This window comes from Hyalella azteca, unplaced genomic scaffold (genome assembly GCF_000764305.2).
Source record: "Hyalella azteca isolate HAZT.00-mixed unplaced genomic scaffold, Hazt_2.0.2 contig12726, whole genome shotgun sequence".
Lineage (NCBI taxonomy): Eukaryota > Metazoa > Arthropoda > Malacostraca > Amphipoda > Hyalellidae > Hyalella > Hyalella azteca.
The window spans coordinates 326,260-348,863 of NW_025942676.1; the positions used below are offsets into that span (position 1 = coordinate 326,260).

General features: G+C 36.4%; 1 protein-coding gene across 1 annotated transcript in view; it reads left to right on the forward strand.

The window, feature by feature from the left end:
• The first annotated feature begins 2,278 nt into the window (after positions 1–2,278).
• LOC108668865 (ATP-binding cassette sub-family C member 4) overlaps positions 2,279–22,604 on the forward strand; it is a 33,085-nt gene continuing 12,759 nt past the window's right edge. The window contains exons 1-12 of the mRNA XM_047883364.1: positions 2,279–2,415; positions 2,863–2,982; positions 3,167–3,374; positions 4,019–4,150; positions 4,308–4,398; positions 4,752–4,908; positions 7,766–7,904; positions 9,099–9,173; positions 9,372–9,518; positions 9,958–10,132; positions 10,691–10,802; positions 13,390–13,701. Coding sequence (XP_047739320.1) covers positions 2,279–2,415; positions 2,863–2,982; positions 3,167–3,374; positions 4,019–4,150; positions 4,308–4,398; positions 4,752–4,908; positions 7,766–7,904; positions 9,099–9,173; positions 9,372–9,518; positions 9,958–10,132; positions 10,691–10,802; positions 13,390–13,701 — 1,805 coding nt within the window. The remainder of the gene's footprint in view (positions 2,416–2,862; positions 2,983–3,166; positions 3,375–4,018; positions 4,151–4,307; positions 4,399–4,751; positions 4,909–7,765; positions 7,905–9,098; positions 9,174–9,371; positions 9,519–9,957; positions 10,133–10,690; positions 10,803–13,389; positions 13,702–22,604) is intronic.

Here is a 22,604-nt window from a genome sequence, read left to right on the forward strand (position 1 = left end):
GATTATACCTTTATGTGCAATACTAATTTTATATAACCATTTTTACCTTTGTATATTGTTTGTTTACAGAAACCGATTTATAAAGACAACTGAACGAAAAAAACGTGTATTCAAATCCTTCGCCAAACGAATATACGTAACAGGCTGCGTTAGCTTGGTATAAATTTCTTGGATAGAATAATAATTAGCCTATAACTAAAACAAGAGTAAATAACTGTAAAAACTTTTAAGGAACTTATGAATAACTGCCAAATATTTATTTTTGTCCGAATTCGTACAAACGGTTTTTTTAGAATCCAAGTGTGCAATCGAGCTGAAAACATCAATTAACGATCAAACATAGTATTTAAAATAATAAAAAATTTACCCAGAGCGTCTCAAGAATAAAAATACAACAAAGGTAATTCATTTACTAAAATTGACAAATAATCCCAAATCGAAATTTTCTGTGATAGAAGTGTTGCATAGAATTCTTCTCGACAAGTTACGTGTAACATGTGACTGGATCAGTTCATAGCCCAGTTATACTGTAACTGCACAGGTAAAGATGTCATATTTCAGCTAATTAGTCTCGTAAATTTTGTACTGTAACGATTTTATTATAGCCCAAAAGTTTGTGAATTTTTCTGAAATTTTTTTCGAAACCCTTTTCATCATAAGTTCATAAAAACGAGTTTTAAAAAAATTATACTAAAAAAATTACAAGCATGATTTGAGTCATAAGTGGCCAAGAAGAAAGACAATTATGTTTTGTATATATGTTGCGTAAATTGTTTTTTATAACTTGCAAAATTTGTAGTAATTATGCAATTATTTGTGATTTGCTCATTCAATTATTCGGCAGAAATTAATACGGGTAGATTGATTGTTTTGAGGGATGTCCTACGTTCGGACCTCCAATTAAGGCTTGGACGATCGGCCCAGGTCGTACTGCGGCGAATACTTTGTTGTGATTTCAACAGGTTGCTTGGTTAATTGATTCAAGCCTTTCATTTTTAATAGATACCTACACGAGAGACTATAGACATCCATCTCACGATGGCCGTTCTTTCAATTATACTAACTTGTGTATATATATCCCATTCATAATTGAGTTCGAAGCAATAGTTTCTTGCTAGGTAGCCCCTTATACAGTGACTATCTTGTTACTCAACTGTTATTAATCAATTTCATAACTAGTCTCATAAGCTTCACTTCAATCGACATATTTCAAATTAAAACACAGACAGACAGTTTATTAATCAGCTCTATATCTTTCTTGACGCACATCATTACAATTTTAGAGTAATATTTCCCGCATTAAAGTGCGCGATGTCCGGCGGTAGAGATTATATATAGTTCCATATTTTAACAGCAGGACAAGCGGCTTGAACGTTGTATAATCAGTGAATATTTTTTTACATGAAAATTTATTTAAAATAATGAATTTAGCTCGTGATCGCTTCTAAATGCTAATGAAGAAATGTTTCATTGAATCGACTGAACTTCTATAAATAAATCAATTTTGTTATGTGCTTGTGTCCGCATTGGGTTTTAATCATCCTCGAAACCATTCTTCAAGTTTTCTATCATTCTCTTCACTTATGATGTGAATGGTTTGCGAGTGGTTTTTATCGGTTTGTATTACGCTTTTAGCCGTGTACATTTGAGTTATTTTATTATTCAAGCCATCCTCCGATTCAGATGATAAAGTGAAAAATTTCACACATTGAGACTCAACCCAATGGCACACCTGCCACTGACAGGCCTCCGAGTATTTTTTTACCCTAAGACGTTCAAAAGAGAACGTATAAGAACTTAGATGAAGGCGACGTTGTGAGACAGCTGTCTGGGACATTATATCAGCTCGGGTGAAATCAGCCGTGCCAGATATAAAAATGTCATCTTGTGGGTTGTGCTCAAAATCAGAGGTAGCTAAGTCATGTTCTGCAGATATTTTTTCAATATTAAACAAACTTCAGCAGTAACAGTAGTTATTAGACAAACTTCATTTCCGCCGCACGTGGTTGCTTTAATTTTAGGAGTGGAACTAGGATGACATTTTTGTAGAACATCATGCATGATGCGATTCCTAAGTTTTCTAGTGTTAAATATATTAAAACTAAATATTATTTTATCGCTTACATCTGTCTCCTTGGAATTTTCGGTTATTTTCAAACTTAATAAAGCTATTCGTGCTTGTCAAAAAAATTTCCATGCAGCCTATTTCCTCTACAAATCTGTGGAACTCGGCTCTACACATTTAATATAAGACTTAAGTTATTGATGAGGTAATAAAATGACATCTTTTACTTCCTTTGCAAGGTGGCTCATACCGCTGCTGCGGAAAGGTCTCTATAATGACCTCAGCACGGAGGACTTGCATGCGATCGATGATTCAGAGACCTCGAAATTTCTCACCGACAACATGGAGAAGTGAGTTTAGTCTTCATTTTCATATAAAACTTGAATTGAAGGTTTTTTCGATCTAAATCCATTACACAGTCAAAAAATTTAAGTTACATAACAGTGCAGAACATTCAGATGAGTAAGGCTGTTGAAGCCCAAAATTTAAAAGCCCAATTCCTTTATTTCATCATAACTCTTCATTGTCTGTAACTAAGTGCAAATTTTAATACTGTACCGTTGCACTAATATAAAATTAAATGTATACAATGTACGCAATGTACACAATACACAAATTTGCATAGTGGCTGTACATTAAATACAGTACAGCCATTGCACCGTAGAAAGCTCAATTTTCCAGGAATGATGGATGAAACAGAGTATGCCTGCACAAATAAATTTCTCTTCAAGTATATTTAATTTCAAAAGTGCTAACTAATGTTGAAACAAATAATTTATTGTCCCACTTCATCACAGACTTTGGCAAGAAGAAGCATTGAGACCTGAACCCCGGTATGCGCGAGCCCTCATGCGATATTTTGGCGGCAGCTGTTTCAAAGCCGGTCTTTCTGCAGCGATTGCTGAGTGCATCCTAAGGTAAGGTTTTAATTTCTTAAGGTGGATGTTCCATTAGAATTTACTTGGGCGTTGATAAAATACAAAATTTATTCTTAAATAACCCGAAATGTGATTTTTCTAATTGAAAAGCTAGTTATACATTATTGCTTTGATCTGATAAAAATAGCATGCGTAACTAATCTGTCTTCGAAAAAACTCGCAGAATCGCGCAGCCGGTGTTACTTGGTCAGCTGCTGCGCCACCTGGGCGGCGTGCAGGGGTACGAGGAAGTATGGAAGGGCTGGGCGTTCGGAACAGGCATCATCCTCTGCTCGCTCCTCTACCTCTTCACTTTTTACTACCACAGTTTTAGCGTCCGGAATATTGGCATGAAGATGAGGATTGCCAGCTGTGGTCTCATCTACAGAAAAGTTTGTAATTTTTTGGTTTTATTTCTAAACAGGACAGGAAATGTTTAAGAAATTTCCTTTTCTTATGCATACGTTTTTTTCCATTTTATATAGGCTATTTAATTAAAATACAAACTTCAACTAAATTAGAACTCAATCAATTATTGCAACGATTAATTTTCCAACTGCAAAGGCTATTCATGTTCATCGATCGTCAATATTAAAATTCAACATTTTTAAAGAATTTTGAATTAAAGGCACGGACATTCATAATTACTTATATTCATTACCATCGTAAGATTTCCTCGCTAAACCACCAGAATTTAATTAATTAGTCTTTGGGAAAAAGAAAAACTGTAAAACCATTGTATTTGTTCAAAATTTTACCATCTCTATGTGTGGATAATTTGCATTTTAATTCCAAGAATCAGGCAATTCGTACATGAGAGGTGAAAACACGTGCTTAATACTCGTGCTAACGTTGAATTTGCCTTGTAATGCTTGGAAATAAACTATAGATTTCGATAACAAATTTCCATCGATGCCACTCATCCCTTTTTATTATTACACTCGATATACTTTTATACTATACTTTTTTCTCAAATAGATTGCACCTCAAGTGAGTTGCATCAAATATTTTCAGTAAAATTGATTTCTATTTGAAGTCATTGCGACTGAGTAAATCTGCTCTCGCCAACACAACTGTGGGGGAGATGGTGAATCTTCTCTCCAACGACGTCAACAGATTCGACACTTCTCTCGTCTTCTGTAACTTTCTATGGATTGCTCCACTGCAGGTTGGCATTTAACGAGCATCGCCTGAGATCCATTACAACATAGTTGTGCATAACGTAGTTTAAATAATCATCATGCAGAGTTGCAATTTTTCTTCATTCACACATTGTGTTGACATACAAAAACTATCCACAAAACTTGGTTTTTGTTTGCGTGCAGTTATCTTTGGTTCTTGGTCTGCTCTATCACATGTTTGGACTGTCAGGAATGACAGGAGTAGCTTTCCTCATCATCCTCATCCCACTTCAGTGTGAGTATCTGAAGCCATTAGCATAAGCAGAAGTAGGTCTACACAGTTTTTTGAATTTAAAATTGTAGAAATCCTGAAATTATTCAACGTCGGCACTCCTATTAAATGTACAACTTGGAATAATATACGGGAAATATATATCGCCGAATTAAGGAACAAGTAGCCAAGGTGAGAGCTGCCAATTGGCCGGTTTGGCAGCTCCCCGGAAGAAACGCAGTGTCACTCTACCATAACTGTTCTCGCGAGGGAGAATAAACTCTCTGGTCACGATAATATCACGGTGCAAAAAGTATTGTGTATACGATCTGGAGTGACGATGAGAAACTTCAGGTTACGTTCTCTTACATCACCAGGCTACATGGGGAACGTATTCTCTCGACTGCGCCAAAGGACTGCACAACACACAGACGAGCGAGTGCGCATAATGAACGAGATCGTCAACGCCATTAAGGTCGTCAAAATGTTTGCTTGGGAGCCTCCCTTCATGACACTCGTGTCTGACGCAAGGAAGTGAGAAATCGGCCTTAACTGTGTATATGGTCTAATTCAACATCATACTCTGGATAGTCAGTTTTGCGGTAAACTTTCTCAAAGTTAAATCAATACATTAAAAAGCGTAGGATAAACCTTTAACATCTGTAAGCTCCTTAGTCCTTACTGAGTGAGGTGAGTAGTATAGACTTTGAATGCATCAGCACAGTTGAGTAATAATAACTTGAGGTCAACGGATTGATCTGAACTGATCTTGACTTACTAAATTTTTCTCCAGGGTTCGAAAAAAATATCAGAAACGTTTTCTGTTATAAGAATTGGCTCATGCTTGACTTCTTGAACCAATTTATTATTATTTTCAATAATCCCACAATTAGGAAAAATAATAGAAGCATTTCCGTAGAAATTTCTCGCATCCATAGAGCTAACGTGGAAAGAAATAGTTAAATATGAGTACAATCAAATTTACAATTTACAAAAAGACATTGTGAGCATCGATAATACCGACAAACGTTCAAGTAAACCGAAGCACACGACGATATACTTATAAGATGCATAATCTATCTAAAGTAAATATAACTGAACAAACAACGTAAATACCCGCAATTTTATTCAGGATGATGAACACACTGACACCAAACTCTTTCCATTGTCATTCCTATACGTAAAATACATCATTCACAAAAACATAAGAGATTACTGTAGCCAATGTGCGTAATTGTGACTCGTACATCGTTCACAGTAGTAGGAGTGATGACTTTAGGCGTTATGCGCCAATATGAGCCATAGGATGCATGGCTTTGCTTGGTACACATCGCTCACAGTATTGGAAGTGATAACGCTAGGCGATGTGAGCCAATATGAGCCACAACAGGCATGGCTTCACTTGGTACACATCGCCAGGAACAATGCATAATTTCAACCATGAGCGATGTGCACCAAATATGGCCACCCTTTTTATGTGACACAATGAAAGAACTTACCTCTGCGGAGCTGCACACAACTTTTCTCCTCGCTATCTGCCGGGTATTCGCATCAATTACGAGAAAACTGATCCCTTATTACATTATTATATTATGTCCCCTCAATACATTATTAATTTTTATTTTATTATTTTTAAAAATTAGATAACCAACTTAAAATAATCATCTTTAATCCATGTTTCTTATATGCAAAAAAAAAATAGATTTAGTAGGTAAAAGAAATTGATCTTGATCTTATTCAAATCATTTCAATATGAATCTTTTGGTCGTGAGTTTCAAATATTATTTATTGAATGCTTGAATTATTTCAATAGTTTGAATCGTTTTTGAATAGTTTTTTTACGGAAGCTCTGCTGTTTTATAAATAATAATTTACCAACATCGTTATCATTTATTTATGAGTTCGTGCTCCGTCCTTTCTTCAGCTGCGTTAGGCGAAATAATTTACATGATCTTTTGAACAGACGCTAGGGTAAAACCCGGATTCTTTTAAAAAAAATTTATCCTGGTTGACGCTAATGGAAAATGTGTTCAATAAATTGTGCTAACTTCCATTAAGGTTCGATTCATTCATGACAATTTAGTGAACGAATATGCTTATTTACGGAAATTATTTTCTCCACATTCGTGCTCACATGATCCCAAAACCTGAAATATCATCTTCAAATTACAATAGACAACCTAAATTGTTGTTTTTATTAAGTAAACCTAAAATTTCATAATAGTGGAAACCTTTAACACTTTTCAGAGTAGTTGCATTTGTTCTTATTTCAATTAAGATCACCGGCCCTAATTACTATTATGTTTTTAACACCATTCGAATTATAATGGAAATTATTATTTGATTTACCGACATTTGGAACTAGGAATACATATACAGTCCCACAAATGCCAGTTAATGAAATTTCTTCGCATATAATATGCTTTCATTTTTAAAATTTTTATCGACATAATTTTTGTGCTGGCAATGACTTTACTTAGGTACTGCATTTTCCAGCATTAGATATTAAGGTTTTTCACAATCTTGATCATTTTTGGATTATCGTTTCCTACTAATTACAGCCTAGGAGATAAAGAATTGCAGCTCTGGTTCTGCCAACTTTATGAAGAACCTTTTAATTTTTCCTGCATTTTAAACAATGATTTTATAAATTCAAAAATATTATTGTCTGTGTTTGCATAAATTATTTCACTCGGCTTCGGATGAAGTTAATCTGCTCTGATGCTTTTAAACGTCTATTCTATCATAATTTTCTTGGTATTGGTGCGTCAGTAACTCCCGTGGCCCAAAAGGTTCCTTCTTGAACTTCATCGCCAACTCTGAGATCATTACCATGGATGTTGGGATTTTGGGGACTTTTTCTCCTTTCCATGAATTACTTTTTTTCTTTCCTACAGCTATGGCATCTTCAGTTCTAGGTTAATATGTGGTTGAAAAATGTCATTGCTATCACTCTACCTTTCAGCCAGGTTAATTGTTTTAATTCCGTTAGGACAATCTTTGGAGCAAGTTAATTTCAATCATTCTCTAACAATTTTTATTTCAAATTTATCTATTCATGATTTTATAAATAAAACGTAATTCATATTAGAACATTTGCTGATTAGAACATTCTTCCAACATTTACAAATCTGGTGAACAATAAAAACTTAAAAGCAAAGAAAACTCCACAAAACTTCATACTAGTATCTTTAAAGAAAACCTATCGGAGTCCAGCTCCGTCGTCAGTTTGAAAATTCTAGAACACAGATAAATCAGTAATTAGTACAGTCAAGATTAAAAAAACCTAAGCGGCAAAACCTATCTATTTACAATTTTAAGCGGGTAAGAACTAAAAGCTGAATTTAAACTAGGCCTCTACTGTCGTAAAGGAATGCACCAATTTTTGCAGGAAAGAAATCGGAGTTATCCGTAGAAGCAACTTCCTGAAAGCTGTCAACGAGGCCCTGTTCTTCAGCTCTGCTAAGCTGGCGATCTGTTTGACAGTCATAACCTACGTGCTCACAGGAAGCTTAGTCACCGCTGAAAAAGTACGAGTATTGAGCTTGCACTAAGCGTCCATCATTAAATTCAGAGCAGTAATACAATTTGATGGAAAAATTTTTTTCCTAGAAATGCTTCACATGAAGACTTGAAAATTTTGAATATAAACACAATACTGATGCAGATGACGTTCCACTCTATTTGAAAAAAGGTTAAGTGCGAGAAACTCTTGCTTACAGAAATCCGGAAAATATGAAGAAGTATTTCATCTTTGATTACTGTAAAACGTAATAACTTGACAGCAGCAACGTGTAAAGTCTGTAAATGGATGTACATATATCAGTAAATGGCAGTAGTGTTTGAAATCTAAATATCAAACTTAATCTTAATAATACTTGTTTTCTTTTGATTCAGATTTTCGTGACAAGCTCCCTTATAAACGCCATTGGGATTTCAATGACGTTTTACCTTCCATCCGCGATATCCTTCGGGGCTGAAGCGCTCGTGTCGTGCGAAAGACTACAGGTGCTGATGTATAAATCTGGTATAGCAACGTTGCGTTATTCTAAAGATTTAGAAACATTCCAAAGAAACATAAACTATGATGAATTTTTTCTTGTTATATGTCAATGTCTTGATTCTTGTTCTTAAATCTTAGAATCTACTCGTGAAATATTATGTTAACAACATGTTAAATATTGTTAAATATCCGTGTCTGAATTTGAGGATTTTATTTAGAGAGAATCACTGTTGGGAAGGGTCTGACGAGACCTGATTCTGAAATCTGTTTAAAACCAATTCTCAAAAATCAAAAATTGATTGCGAACACTGCTCACAAAAAAGCACTGATTACGGTTGGTTTAAATACTTACTCGTGGCCGGATATGCGATCTCTGTTCTCGCAAGTACCAGGCCGCTTCGCTGCTGATGGATAACTTGTTCATGCTCAAAGCATTCAGGTCACTTCTGCGCCCAGTGCGAACGGCAAATTCATAGTGAAATCGCACGTTCGTTGTTGAGAGATCAATTTTATATAAAGTCAAAATCGGAGAATTTTCCCAATAATTCATGTGGTAAAACTTCACACTTTGCCTACCAAAAATTTCGATTAACGTTCCGGGACATTCAAGTCTCAATTTGAAATATTAGATATCCCTCGTGCTATGCTGAGTTCGGACCGCACTCGTAATTTTTCGATCTAATTTCAAATTTCAAAGTCTAATGATATTTTTTCATTAAAGGAATTCTTCATTCAAGAAGAAATTGCAGTTCACGGAAATCACGTATCGGAAAACGTCCTACTCATCAGTGGAGAGGTTAGTATCTGTGACCGAGACAATTTCAAGCTTCGTTCTTATTGCACGCTTTCGCACAACACAAATACATTTCTTGAAGAAATAAAGAAACCTAGAAGTAAATGTTCTGACCTAATTTTTATGCCTTCTTTTATCATACGAAAAGGCCTCAAACTCAATAAAAATATTCAAAAAACGCTAACTAATTAATATTTTTAGCGGTTTGAGGATGAGCAAAGCGGAGTGGCGATCCGGGAACTGAGAGCTCAGTGGTGTACAGGGACAAGAACAACGCTTGATGACATCACGGCGACGGTGATGGCAGGAGAGTTGCTGGTGGTTGTGGGGCCCGTGGGCGCTGGCAAGGTGACAAGAAGTATAGAGGATAAGCAACAAGTAGTAGTATAAGAATATAAGTATAAGTGGTATGGATATAAGTATTAATACTGTAGTATAAAAGATAGGCTAAGTAATGCTGGGCTATTATAAAGTTGAGTTTGGCGCACTATGGTCGTGTGTAATGAGCTTGAAGATTGCAGTTGAGAATTCCTGTTTATTATTTATTTGAAAGAAAAAGGAACCACACGTGTATATATCAGCGAGAATCTTTTTACCTTCAATTTAAATTAAATAAAACCGTGGATTGTTCTAGGTCTAGGCCATCGAGCAATTCTTTTTAATCACCTGTTGCAATAATAAGCGGTTCATATGATGTATGGAAAGTCTTCTTAATTTCTTGAAATTCCATTATTTATAATAAGATTTCAATACTATCAATACTATCAATCACAATTGATGTGTGCAGAGTTCGCTCCTTCACTGCTTGCTAGGAGAGCTGCCGGCGCTGCATGGCCGCGTTCGCGTCTCTGGCAAGATCGCTTATGCCGCTCAGGAACCTTGGCTTTTCTCTGACTCCATCAGAAAAAATATACTTTTTGGAAAAGAATACGTTCCCGTGAAATACGCAGAAATTATTAAAGGTGCAAAAATTGCGTATATTCTAAAGTCATTCATAATTTATTTAACAGTTTTTTTCGTGGAGCATGTTTAAATTTTTATCGTTTTTTTTTTTTATTAATTCTATTGCCATTAATGGACGAATAACGAACATTTTCATACATTTTTAGCGTCTAAAATGTTTTCTGTCACTTTTTTCTGTAACGTCAGCTTTGGGTTGGAGTTAGTAGATTAAAAAAAAATCTACACAGCTACTACTTTTTTTAGTTTTCCATATATATATAATTACACAATTCTTACAAATTCTATGATGCTTTAGACAAGATCGCGTGAATCGATGTCACGGACATAAGATATTCTAATTGCTAATCTTTGAAGTCGCAATTATTGTTGTGAGCCTGTAAAAATGCCGTCTTTATTTAATAGTCTGTTTATATCAAGCAGAAACTAATGTATGCAGGTTAAAGGTGGTAGCATCTGATCGGTAATTAGTGTAAGTGGATTTGTATTACCCAGCGTAATAGTAGAATTTTCGAAAAAACATAAAATAGAATGCATTCGATTCAGCCCTTATGTTGCAGTTTGCGGCCTGGATGCGGACCTCAAGCAGCTGGCTGATGGAGACCTAACATTCGTTGGAGAGCGCGGCACAACACTCAGCGGTGGTCAGAAAGCGCGCATCAGCTTAGCGCGGTATGTGGCTTTTTTAGTCGAGCAGGAATTAGAGGGTGATATTTAGGTTGTAAACCTTAAATTGTCGACTTTATCTGTTAGGGCTTTTCTAATTTCCATAAGAAGTACATGATTTTCAAACGATATAAGTAAATATTTGAAATATTTCGCTCCCATGGTCACATTACGATCATTGCGAAAAGTCCTGCATTTCAAGGCGAAACGTTGGTAAAAGATTCACCGCAAGAAGGAAATAAATGTTGAAATCGACAATAAACTTTCCTTCAATGTTTGGTGCATCTCATTGCATCTTACATGGTCCTTGTAACCATAGTAAAAAAAACATGGTTTAACTTATGTTTTATGCCAGACGTATACTGTAAGACGTGTAATGAAGTGTTGCTGCAAATTTCCCACTACTGTATGCCAGACTATGAAATTTAAGTAGGACCGACTCTGACGTCGGTGCTAAATTGATTATAGCCGTCAGATACTATGCCGATCCCGACTTGCGTCCTGGTTCCTCTCTTATAGGATTTTGACACAGACGCCAGGGTAAGTTGCAGCTTTGGTGGTGAAATTTAGCTTGGAATTCTTGATGGAATATCGTGATTTTCATGTATATAACGACTTGTCATGCGTAGATATTTACTTTGTTTTCTGTTGTAGGATCGTGCGTTTTCTCAGATATCAATGCTCTAGCGCTCTCCTCGCATTTTGCTCTCCTCGCACTTTAGCTTCCCCCGCATTTAACTTGTTAGTGCGTTTCATATGCCGCACCTCTGTAAGATCAATAGTGTTATTTGTTCATATTTATTTGCCGTTTATCCTTAATAAATAAATTTAAGAACATTCGTTCGAGTAACTATCCGCTCAGTCCAAGCTCTAGCTGATAAAACCAATAAGGAAGTTGTATTTAATTTCCGGTCATTGGTGGACGTGACAATTAGACCATCCGAACTTTTGAGGTGACGCGATTAATTAGCTATTATTCAAGATTAATTCGTCACAGCAATTATATACTTAAACAAAGTCTATTAAGTGAATTAATGCAGAAACATGGAGAATCGAGTACATGCGCCCCGAATGGTTTGGAGTAGGATTAATACTCATGCAATCGGACCCGATCCTATCATATTTGCGTCAAACTGAGAATAAAAGCCAACTAAATTGGTGGGCCTCCTTGTGGATTATATGTGGGTAATGAAGATTTAGATTTGGGTCAAACCATGGAATTTACAATGATCATGTTTGGGTTATTCAATCCTTCGAGCGCCTTAGAAAAAATTAATTTGTTGTATTTCAATTTTAAACCATCCTGTTAACTTTAGTTGTATGGCAATCGGTAAAATAATCAAAATTATCGATCGAAATAATTTATTTGTGAAGTTTCTAACATTCGAAAACTGTGAATAATTGGCATATTTAAAATAGGAGAAGTACTTTAGATGGACGGGGGTTTTCAATGCCAAAAATTAATTTGATAGCATTATGCATTTGTGGACAATTTTATGCAATTTCATCCCCTATTAAACCCGAGAACGTCCTTTTAAGAATCCATGAAGCCTCATTATTATACGCAGTAATGTTGCACTATATAACTAATCTAAAATTAACGAATTACTTAGCAACCGATTTCGCTCATTGTTGAAAACTCATCTTTAACAGGTAATCACAATATTCATCCTATAATTAAAAATTATTTTTAAATAATTCAACTTATTGTCAGTGCACGCAGTAATTACTCAAGATAAAAGCGGCAGTGTTCCAAAATCCGAACAACATATAGCAGGTCGGCTCTAATTAATGTTTTTCCGATATGTGAGTACGCATCCAGCATCTCCAATTTGATCACTATACGCTGGATTCATCAATTAAGTTAATTAGTGATATCATATGACATATATTTGGAAATAAATCGAATGGTCTGGTAGCTGAAGAGGTAACGAGAAATATCCTTACTTTTAAGTCCTTAATACATATCTAATCACGCGTACAGATTTTATTTGCACTGAATTATTCAGAGATCTTTCGTTCGAGACTTAACGCTGATCAACTCTCTTTTACAGTCAGTCAATATAAATTGCAGATTTCCTTATCATTTTTCGATATGTAACTGAAATGCCGGTCAGACCATTTTTTCGACGATTTTTCGGAACATGAAATATTGACAGCTATTTGTGCACTATAGCTAGTAATTCAGCGAAGAAATTAAATTTGCAACAATTGAAACTGGTGAAATAGGGGATTGGCTTCTTATTGTACATTCAAGATATTATCTCCAGAACATCGTGTACATAACATAATAATTTACTTCAATATACAACGAAGGAATGCAACATAAGAACAGCTGCTTCGGTATGATTGATAATTTTCTCATATCAAAATTGATCTACTATCACGAAATGTTTTGTTTATGATTTAAGTGAATCGATAAAGGTATAACAACCACTAGATGTTCTACCAATTACTGACCTGTGATACAGCCATGATATTTCAGACATTACAAACACAATTAACAGCGAACAGCTGGTTAATTACAATGCTGCAAAGAAAGGCATCAGTACTATGTGCGGAAATTGTTTCACTATTTGAAAAATATGGTCAGAGCGCTGTACCAGGATGGCGATGTTGTGTTGCTGGATGATCCGTTGAGCGCAGTAGACGCGGCTGTGGGCAAGCAGCTGTTCGACCTCTGCATCCGCGGATACCTGCGTCGTAAAGCTGTCATCCTCGTCACCCACCAGCTGCAGTACATCAGCGCCGCCCACAACATCCTCGTGCTGCTCGAGGTGAGACGGAGCCCACCAGCTGCAGTACATCAGCGCCGCCCACAACATCCTCGTGCTGCTCGAGGTGAGACGGAGCCCACCAGCTGCAGTACATCAGCGCCGCCCACAACATCCTCGTGCTGCTCGAGGTGAGACGGAGCCCACCAGCTGCAGTACATCAGCGCGGCCCACAACATCCTCGTGCTGCTCGAGGTGAGACGGAGCCTCTTTAATACATTCCATCAACGAATATATTCGAAACCCTATCATTTTTTCCGACACGAATACTGTTTTCAGGTGAAATAAGTGGTAATCTTGATAATTTTTCACTGCTGAGAACAAATTCTTGATCATTAACTTACCCACTACCGTTCTAGCCTGCCCATGAATTAACAGCAAAGGTTTTAGAGTTAAAATTTTGACTAATCTTTCACTTGTTCTTTCATTTGAAGCTATCCATGATATTATCACTATTAAAACACTAGTTTTCAACGCATGTCTTTCGAATATTAAATGATTCTACCGATCTATCGAAGAGAAAAACCTGCCGTGATCCATCGCTTTTTTTTGTTGACCCTATAATAAAATATGAGGAAATATACGTTTGATCTTAATTGTAAATTGATGAACAATTTAGATCTGAATAAAGTACGAGTTAGCTTCAGGTTAAAGTCATTTTTGATCTGTCAGTTGATGCTAGTTTACTGAAGCTTGATACAATATCTAAACAAAAAGTAGTTCCTTCCGAGCGGGAATTGCCTGATTGATTTTAAATTGAAATGACCTTCGTTTGCTGCGTTAGAATGATGTTGTAAGCTAGTTCAGAAGGCTGGTATCATCATCATGCAATGCTGATATGCTGATAAATGGCCAGAAATCAATATCCGTGAACCATAATGTCTTTCACATTATATGAGCATGGTATTACTGAGAGCGACATTAGATATAGGTATATATAGAGACCCCTCCTATTCATTTACATTTAACTCTCCGCTGGAACAAAGCTGAACCTTGCCCAAGATCGAACCCGGGACCTCTAGCTTGCGCGTTGCCGCCCATAAGACACGATGCCACGTGCAGGACTAGAGTTCTAAGTACGATCGTAAATTTGTATCATGCTTCAATCAAACAATAAAATAGCATGACAAACATAAATTTTCTTAAATTCATTAAATATAAAATAATCATTAATTATGACATACGTCAAATTAAGAGCCGTTTTGACAAATTTTACATTTCCTATTCGTTACTGATGAGATATTTTTATAATATTAATAAAATTGAGACATATTCAACAATCACATATCCAAATTTTTTGGAGTTAACTAATATTTGAAATTTCGAAGTCTTGTCAAAGAAATAGCATTGACTGATTGTGCAATCATTTGAATACTGCTATGAGATGCTGTAGCTTAGAACTGAGTTCTGAGTGGTCTTTCTATGTTAAGTTTGCCGAAAATGAACGGATTTAGAATGATAATTCTCGTATACACTGAGTCTTTTTAAACTTAAATGACTCCATTTTGAAATTGCAACAAAAATATCCCCCGAATAATGAGCCTTGAGAGTTCTGGTACAAGATGCTGAACCATATTATTCTACGGACATCATGGATGCGATGGTATATATGGAAGACAGTGGATACTTGACAATATGAATTGCAAAAATTTGACATGTTTAAATTATGCGATCAAATAATCCCGAGACCGAGCATAATTCTACATAAGCTCTAAGTAACTCGTTTGAAATTAGTTTTTTCACAAGAATTTCATAATCACTCCGACCTGATTTCCACATTTGTGAATGGCATGCAGGAGCAAAGGTGTAAAATTAAGCTTATTTAATAAGCACGAAAAATTTGATTCAGCAACCTGCACAAGGCGTAAAAAACCTAAGGTTGTAAAAAGAAAGACGCAGACGTATTTAGGTGAAAAAACCTAAGGTAGTCAAAAAAAAAGACGTAGCAAAGACAAGGCATAATAAGGAAACATCATAAGAGGAAAACTCATTTCCATCGATAACGTATTTTTCTTTAAAAAGAAACTTCGAGGATATGGAGCGGTTGAAAATGATGTAAAGCAGACATATGAGACCATTACAGCATCATACCCGACCGTCGATCCTCTTGAATTACAAGCAGCGGAATTATATGCATGAACGAACTTGAACGATTTTTCTACCATCATAGAAAAAAATATTATGTGAGCTCAGTTTGTGGATAAATTTTTGTAAGCGAGTGATCCATGCATCCAAGATTTTAAAAATGAAACGGAGCTTCTGTCAGGAGTTAAATACCTATGTAAAATAGAAAACGTGATATCCGCCTTCCACCATCGGCAGTTGGCCACGTCACCATCAGTGACGTCACAACGAAGCCATAAATAAGCCGGGCCGCGGAGCAGTCAGATAGCCTGTGTCAGCCTATAAACATGCACCTGCGGTGCTTGCTGACAGCTCCGGTCAATCCTTTAAACCTCCGCACCATCGAACTGTCAATAGTGAACTATTATGAGTAAAGTGATGTTTCACTCCCTTCCTGCCGTCAGTCTAAGAGTAGGACGATAATCAAGACTATCCAGGACCCTGAGGACTTCTATTAAGTACTCAACGCCATAGGAAGCCTCAGGTCCGGCCACGAAATAGCAAAGGACCTGACACTTCTAATGAGTGTTTCCAAAAATAACTTAATTACAGTGTTATTCCACAAACAATTTCAGATTTCTGTGGTAAATATGGAAGGCGAGAAGATTTTTTGGTATCAATTGCTACACATTATCACTAACACTGTCAAGAACTGACGCAATCATTTGGAATGTTTATTGCTATAAAGTCGTTTTCAGTTTTAATTTATGGATAATCAGGTGACGGAAGGCATGAACTTCACTCCATTTCCATTCCACCTACATGAGAAAACTTCATAGATTCTTTTGATTATTTTGACTCGCTTCAAACTAAATTATGAGAATAAACCAGTGGTATCATATTGTCCTTTGATTGTATTTGTTACCTCTTAAAGATATTATTGGGGATAGCATAAAACATAACTTTTCCGTGCTGGTGTTTTCGTTCACGAGCCTGAACCGTAAATAATAATCAACGAGTAATTACCCTAATAAGAATACGGTAACATGATAGGAAAAAGTGAAACAACATTTTTCCACAGCAAATTATTTGTTTTTCTTCACGCAAATGTGCATAAATTTAGTAAAATAACCAGTCATCCCTCAGATGAGGTATTGACATTTGTAAACTTCTACGAAATTTAGGTTTGAAAACAACATAAATTTATATCGAATATTATTATTGCAGAATCTGTGAAACAAAATCGAAAGACGACATAGCTTTCAAAATTTCCCAATTATAATAAAAAAAAGGTGACAAAAGCTGCCCGGGCAACTATCGCCCTGTCAGTTTGACAAGTGTCGTTTGCAAGGTAATGGAATCTGTTGTGAGGGATCGATCGATAGATCATTTGACTGCTAATAATCTCCTATCAGACTGTCAACACGGCTTTATTGCCGGGAGATCCTGCACCACTAACCTCTTGTCGACTCTGAACGAATGGACCCGCCTGCTGGATGAAAGGGAGCCAGTAGATGCAGTATACCTCGATTTTGCCAAGGCATTTGACAGTGTCCCACATGAGCGGCTGTTGCGTAAATTGAAGTCTTTGGGAATTGAGAGTAATGTACTCAAATGGATCAGAGATTTTCTAGTAGGGAGGCGACAACGTGTCATTATTAATGGGTCCGTATCAGACTGGGCTTCAGTGCGCAGCGGCGTGCGACAAGGAAGCGTTCTCGGGCCTATTCTATTCGTTGCGTTTATAAACGATCTGCCAGAAGCTGTGTCTAGCGTTTGCTCGATGTATGCTGACGACACAAAAATTTATAATACAGAGAAGAATACGTCGCAAAAAGTACAGTTGCAAGGTGATCTTGACAGGCTGGTTGACTGGGCTGATAAGTGGCAGCTGCGTTTTAACGCAGACATATGTAAAGTTATCCACCTTAGCAAGAATAATGAACAGCAAGATTACAGTATGAGAAGACACGGTTGCAACGGCAGAGTGATGATGTCGAAGTCGACAACGGAAAAGGATTTAGGAGTTAATATCTACAATAAGTTGAAATTTTCTAAGCATATTGAAGGTCAAGCGAATAAAGCCAATCAACGACTTGGACTGATCAGACGCTCTTTCAAGTTCCTAGATGCAGAAACGATGAAGCAGTTGTTTGTTGCTGTCGTGCGGCCGAACCTAGAGTTTGGAAACGTCGTGTGGTCACCGAAATTTGAAAAGGACACAAATTTAGTAGAGAGTGTTCAAAGACGCGCAACAAGGATAGTTCCGGGCTTGAAAGACAAGTCTTATGAGGAAAGATTAAAGATTATGAAGCTTCCAAGCCTCCGTTATCGACGTCTGCGTGGGGACCTCATTGAAGTATACAAGTATACTCATGGCTTATACAAGGTCCCAGAAGGATTGCTAGAATTTGAAACAAGAACCAACACCAGGGGCCACGGCTATAAACTAAAAAACAGCGTTGGAACACAGCCATGCGACAACATTTCTTCTCGCTTCGAGTCGCCGACATGTGGAACAGCCTCCCTGATTGCATCGTTGACGCTTCGAGCATGAAAATCTTCAAAAACAGACTAGACGAAGCTATGCAGGAGCAATGTTCAGTCTTAAAATGCCTAGCAAATTACGGACCAGGCAATAAGTCCAGACGAAGCTATGCAGGAGCATATGTTCAGTCTTAAAATGCCTAGCAAATTACGGACCAGGCAATAAGTCCAGTAGCTATTTCAATCAATCGTCAGCTATGGAAAGATCGGGTTCCAAAGGCCGGATCCCTTGTGAATCAAGTCACGAAAAGTTCAAGAATCGGCAACAGGCCATGGGCCTATTTCTTCAACGCCGACACTTCTATTCTATTCCATTCTATTCTATAACTGTGGCAAGAATATTTGTCCTAGTACGAAAATATTAACGAAATGTTGATCGCATTTAATGTGTTGTGATGAATGTGACTATCGAACACAAGTCTTCGTGTGCACATCCTTCCCAAACAATACCTCATTGTATATGGTATCTATGGAATTTCAGTTACTTAATAAAGTGTCAAATGGGTTATGAGCCACCAATGACATCCAAATGCAGTTATGCATGGAAATTTGTGATGAAGTATTTGACAAAATTAATCGAATATTCGATTGACATTGACTGACTGTTCAGTGATTTTTGGTTAAACATCCCTCAGCTCAATCTTTGTGTAATTGCACAGGGAAAATGCGAATTTTTTGGCCCTTTCATCGAACTTCAGAGGAGCAACATCGGGCTAGAGATGATGACGATTGACTCTATGAAGCTGAGTCCCGCCTCATCCACATTTTCATCTCCCCGTTTCACCGTAAATATTCTACAACGAGGTACGACAATTATTACAGTTAATTTTTTTTACCAGCTCATACCAATTTTTCGCTGTTCTTATAATATTGTGAATGTGTGTAAAACATTTGGTTTTATAACAATTTCTATTAATTCTTATTAAGTCCCTCGTGAATTAAAATGTCATATTTCAATATTATTTGCATAACCGAGCTTCAACCAGTTCTATAGTCGTCGGGAAAGAGCATCCCGTTATCCAAGGCATTTGTTTCAGACATAGCATGAGTGATGGAAAACTTGTCTGTAACATGCATTTTTTTCTTATGACCACAGCACACAGTATCCACACAAACCGATCTTATATTAAAGTAATACACACTTAGACAGTTGGACGCAAGCCGCACTGAACGCCACCGAAACATAAAGTCGCACCATAAAACATCACATTACACCCTTGGAACTTGAAGCACAAACATATCAAAATTTTTTTGATGCTCGTGCGAATATTTTAATGTGAAGTTCACATGCACGTCTCATTTGATAAATTGTATAAGTTAATAATATTATATTTTTTCTGAACACGATCGTTCATTTTATTCAAGTTAAAGACTAAAAACATATCTGTATTGCAGGACAATCTAATGCCTCCAAGTATGGGAGCATGGAGACTAACACCAACACTGAGAAAAGAGTTCCGATGGCTTCGGAAGAAGGTTTTGAAACGTTTCATCAGCGTCAAGAAAGAAATCTGGTGATTAAACTTTCGGATTCTTGTTCGAAATCTGAACAAATCCGAATTTCACTGAAAAATCTATTTTTTCCGCTTTTAATTTGTCAGTGCGTCTTAATAATCAAACTGAATAAAACAATGATGGAGTATGTAACGGTTTCGCCGATTTCATCATAAGTGCCGGGCCATCAAGCATGACGAGATTATTTGTGACGTCGAAGGAATGGATTTCTCGTATGTGGGATCAAAGATCAATGCTCTTATCATTTCCCAGTAGAAGTTCTTCATCGCGAAATAGCAGTAAATACTGGCAAATTCTATTTGCATCTATTAAGGGATTATTTTACTGCAGAACCGAGCGTTCTCTTTTAAGAGGAAAAGCCTCTTTGAATGACCAAACTTATTTATTTTAAATTTCTAGAATTTGCGGCTGCGCTTTAAAAGTGGAAAAATTTAGAAAAATACTATGTTTCTACAAAAATCTGCTGCAGTCCAGTTTTCGAACAGTCAAATATTCCAGTTAGGATCTCTCATGCATATTAATTCCAATTTAAATCAGAATTTGAATGATAGAAATCTCCAACTTTGTATTATTATTTCGATTACTAAATTATGTTTTTTTCCATCGGCATTCTGACATTGATTTTCTTTAAATTATCAGCGCTCACTTATTACTCATTTATTAAGCGCCACCTGAGGATCGTGATACGTGATCAAGGTCGTGAAGGACATAGTAAGACACAGCTGTCTAGATAACATACATATCTTGATATACGGGGTGGTTATACATGAGAGTTACGATATAAAGGTATATAAGCTACCGCGTCGACCGTATAAGGTCAGAGAACTCAACCGACGCGTTACATCGCAGAGCGCTTGTCAACTACTGCGGGGTGCATTACTAAATTCCAGACACTGACTCATGTCTAGTACTTTTCCATCAATCTCTATCAGATCAAGTGAATATTACGTCTCAATTACATATGATCTAATCATATAATATAATTATAATTAATGTAATGAGACACCAGATTGACAGCGGACAAAATTTCTTGAAACTGCAAAAGATATGTCATATTCTCTTCCTCCTGTTCTGCAAGCTTTTTGTCTCTTCTTTCCACTAGCATCATGAGTTGCCAGATCACTTCTTTATTGATGCTCGATTAACTGGGTTCATATTGTGCGATGGATACCTCTGCTACCGAGTGTAAAATTGCTTTAATCATTTTTTTCAACTGTAGTAAATTAATGACGTGATTAAATAACTGATAATTTTGTTACTGCTTAACTAAGATCTTGAATACAACTCTTATGTGGCAAAGATATAATTTATCCGCTGCTGACACAGGAGAGACATGGAAGTTCAACAGAAGAGATGCCTATCGTTGCACGAGAGGAACAGCGTTCGGTGGGCTCAGTCTCTTCAGCCGTGTATCTGCAGTACTTCCTCAATGGCGGATCTTGGGCCTGGATCACGCTACTCATTTTCTCAAACCTCATTACTCAAGTTGCTTATACAGGATCAGATTTTTGGCTATCATTATGGTGAGCCATTGATTATTCAAAAAGTTAGACGAGAATATAAATTTCGGCTCGAATTACCTGCTATCGGTAAATGTACTATTTTCGCACAACCGTCCACTTCTTTTAAATAATTTGAAATGATCTTATTTGCATTATCAAATAAACCAATAGCATACGTAGTTTATTGCTTGTCTGGCTGAATGGTAACTTGAAGAAATCTTTTGGAACTTTGCGCCTTAGTACTAAGTGACATCACCCTCTCATTTCGTCTTTCGGTAAATATATCTTATTTGCCAATTCTAAAAAAATATTTCAACCTAGTGGATCATACAGATTTATCCTTTCAAGTTTTTGTTTTGCTCTTTGCAATACTCACTGGAAACGCGTATGGAAAATATGAGCATAGAAGTAATAATACTTTATTACTTCTGTCAAATTTATGAAATTGACACATTAAAATTTTAGTGCGCGCTTTAAATTATAAACCTTTCTTTTTGGTAATGCAATACACATCTAAAAATTGATTCAAGCTCTAGGAGCGTTTACTTTGGGCCAGTACTAACCGCCAATTATAGTTAAGGTGCTTATGGCATCGTGTAGAGCGGTACTGGCTACTTGCTGGGCTAATGGCTAGCGAGACATTATAAAACAAAAATACTCGAATTTTGTGGCAGGCGAGCGACCACGTGAACAATTGGCTGATCACGTGAACAATTGACTTCGTTTTGTGGTATATCACACGGTTAAATTTGAAAATACATTGGTATTAAATAGTACGTGCTCTCCGTAATGGTTAAAAACATGTTAAGTTTTTATACGTCATTCATGCATGTCACTTCACTGACAGTTTTAGTAGTCAGAAAAATAATTTATGCCTATTTCACTTATATTGAAGTTCTATCACGAACATAATTCATTGTCCCAGGCGAAAACTCCAATTACCATACCATGAAAAACATTAGTAATGGTTAATGAATCTGTTATAAAAATGAGTATAACATGTAACATAATATAATACATGCTAACGGGAACCATTTGTTAATCAAGATTTAAATAACACATTGAGGATATTTCACTTGCAGCTAGTCAGTAATAAAATAAAATTTTCAATAGATTTAATGCAGGAGATTGAAGTCTCTAACGTAAGCAAAGCAAGATATGTTGTGCGCGCAAAAAAATGCAAATTGTTCGATGTCGGACACTGCAAACATCGGCAAACGTCGACGTCATTCGCCGAGAACGGATATTTCGTAAATAAAATCCATTGTTTTTTTCTCCATCAATCGAATTTAGGCATAATAAAAATTTATTATAGATTTATAATGATATGATAAAGAATTTTTAACAAACATTTCAAAAAGTGAAGTCAAATAATGACTTAAAACCGATACCGATACTGAAATATT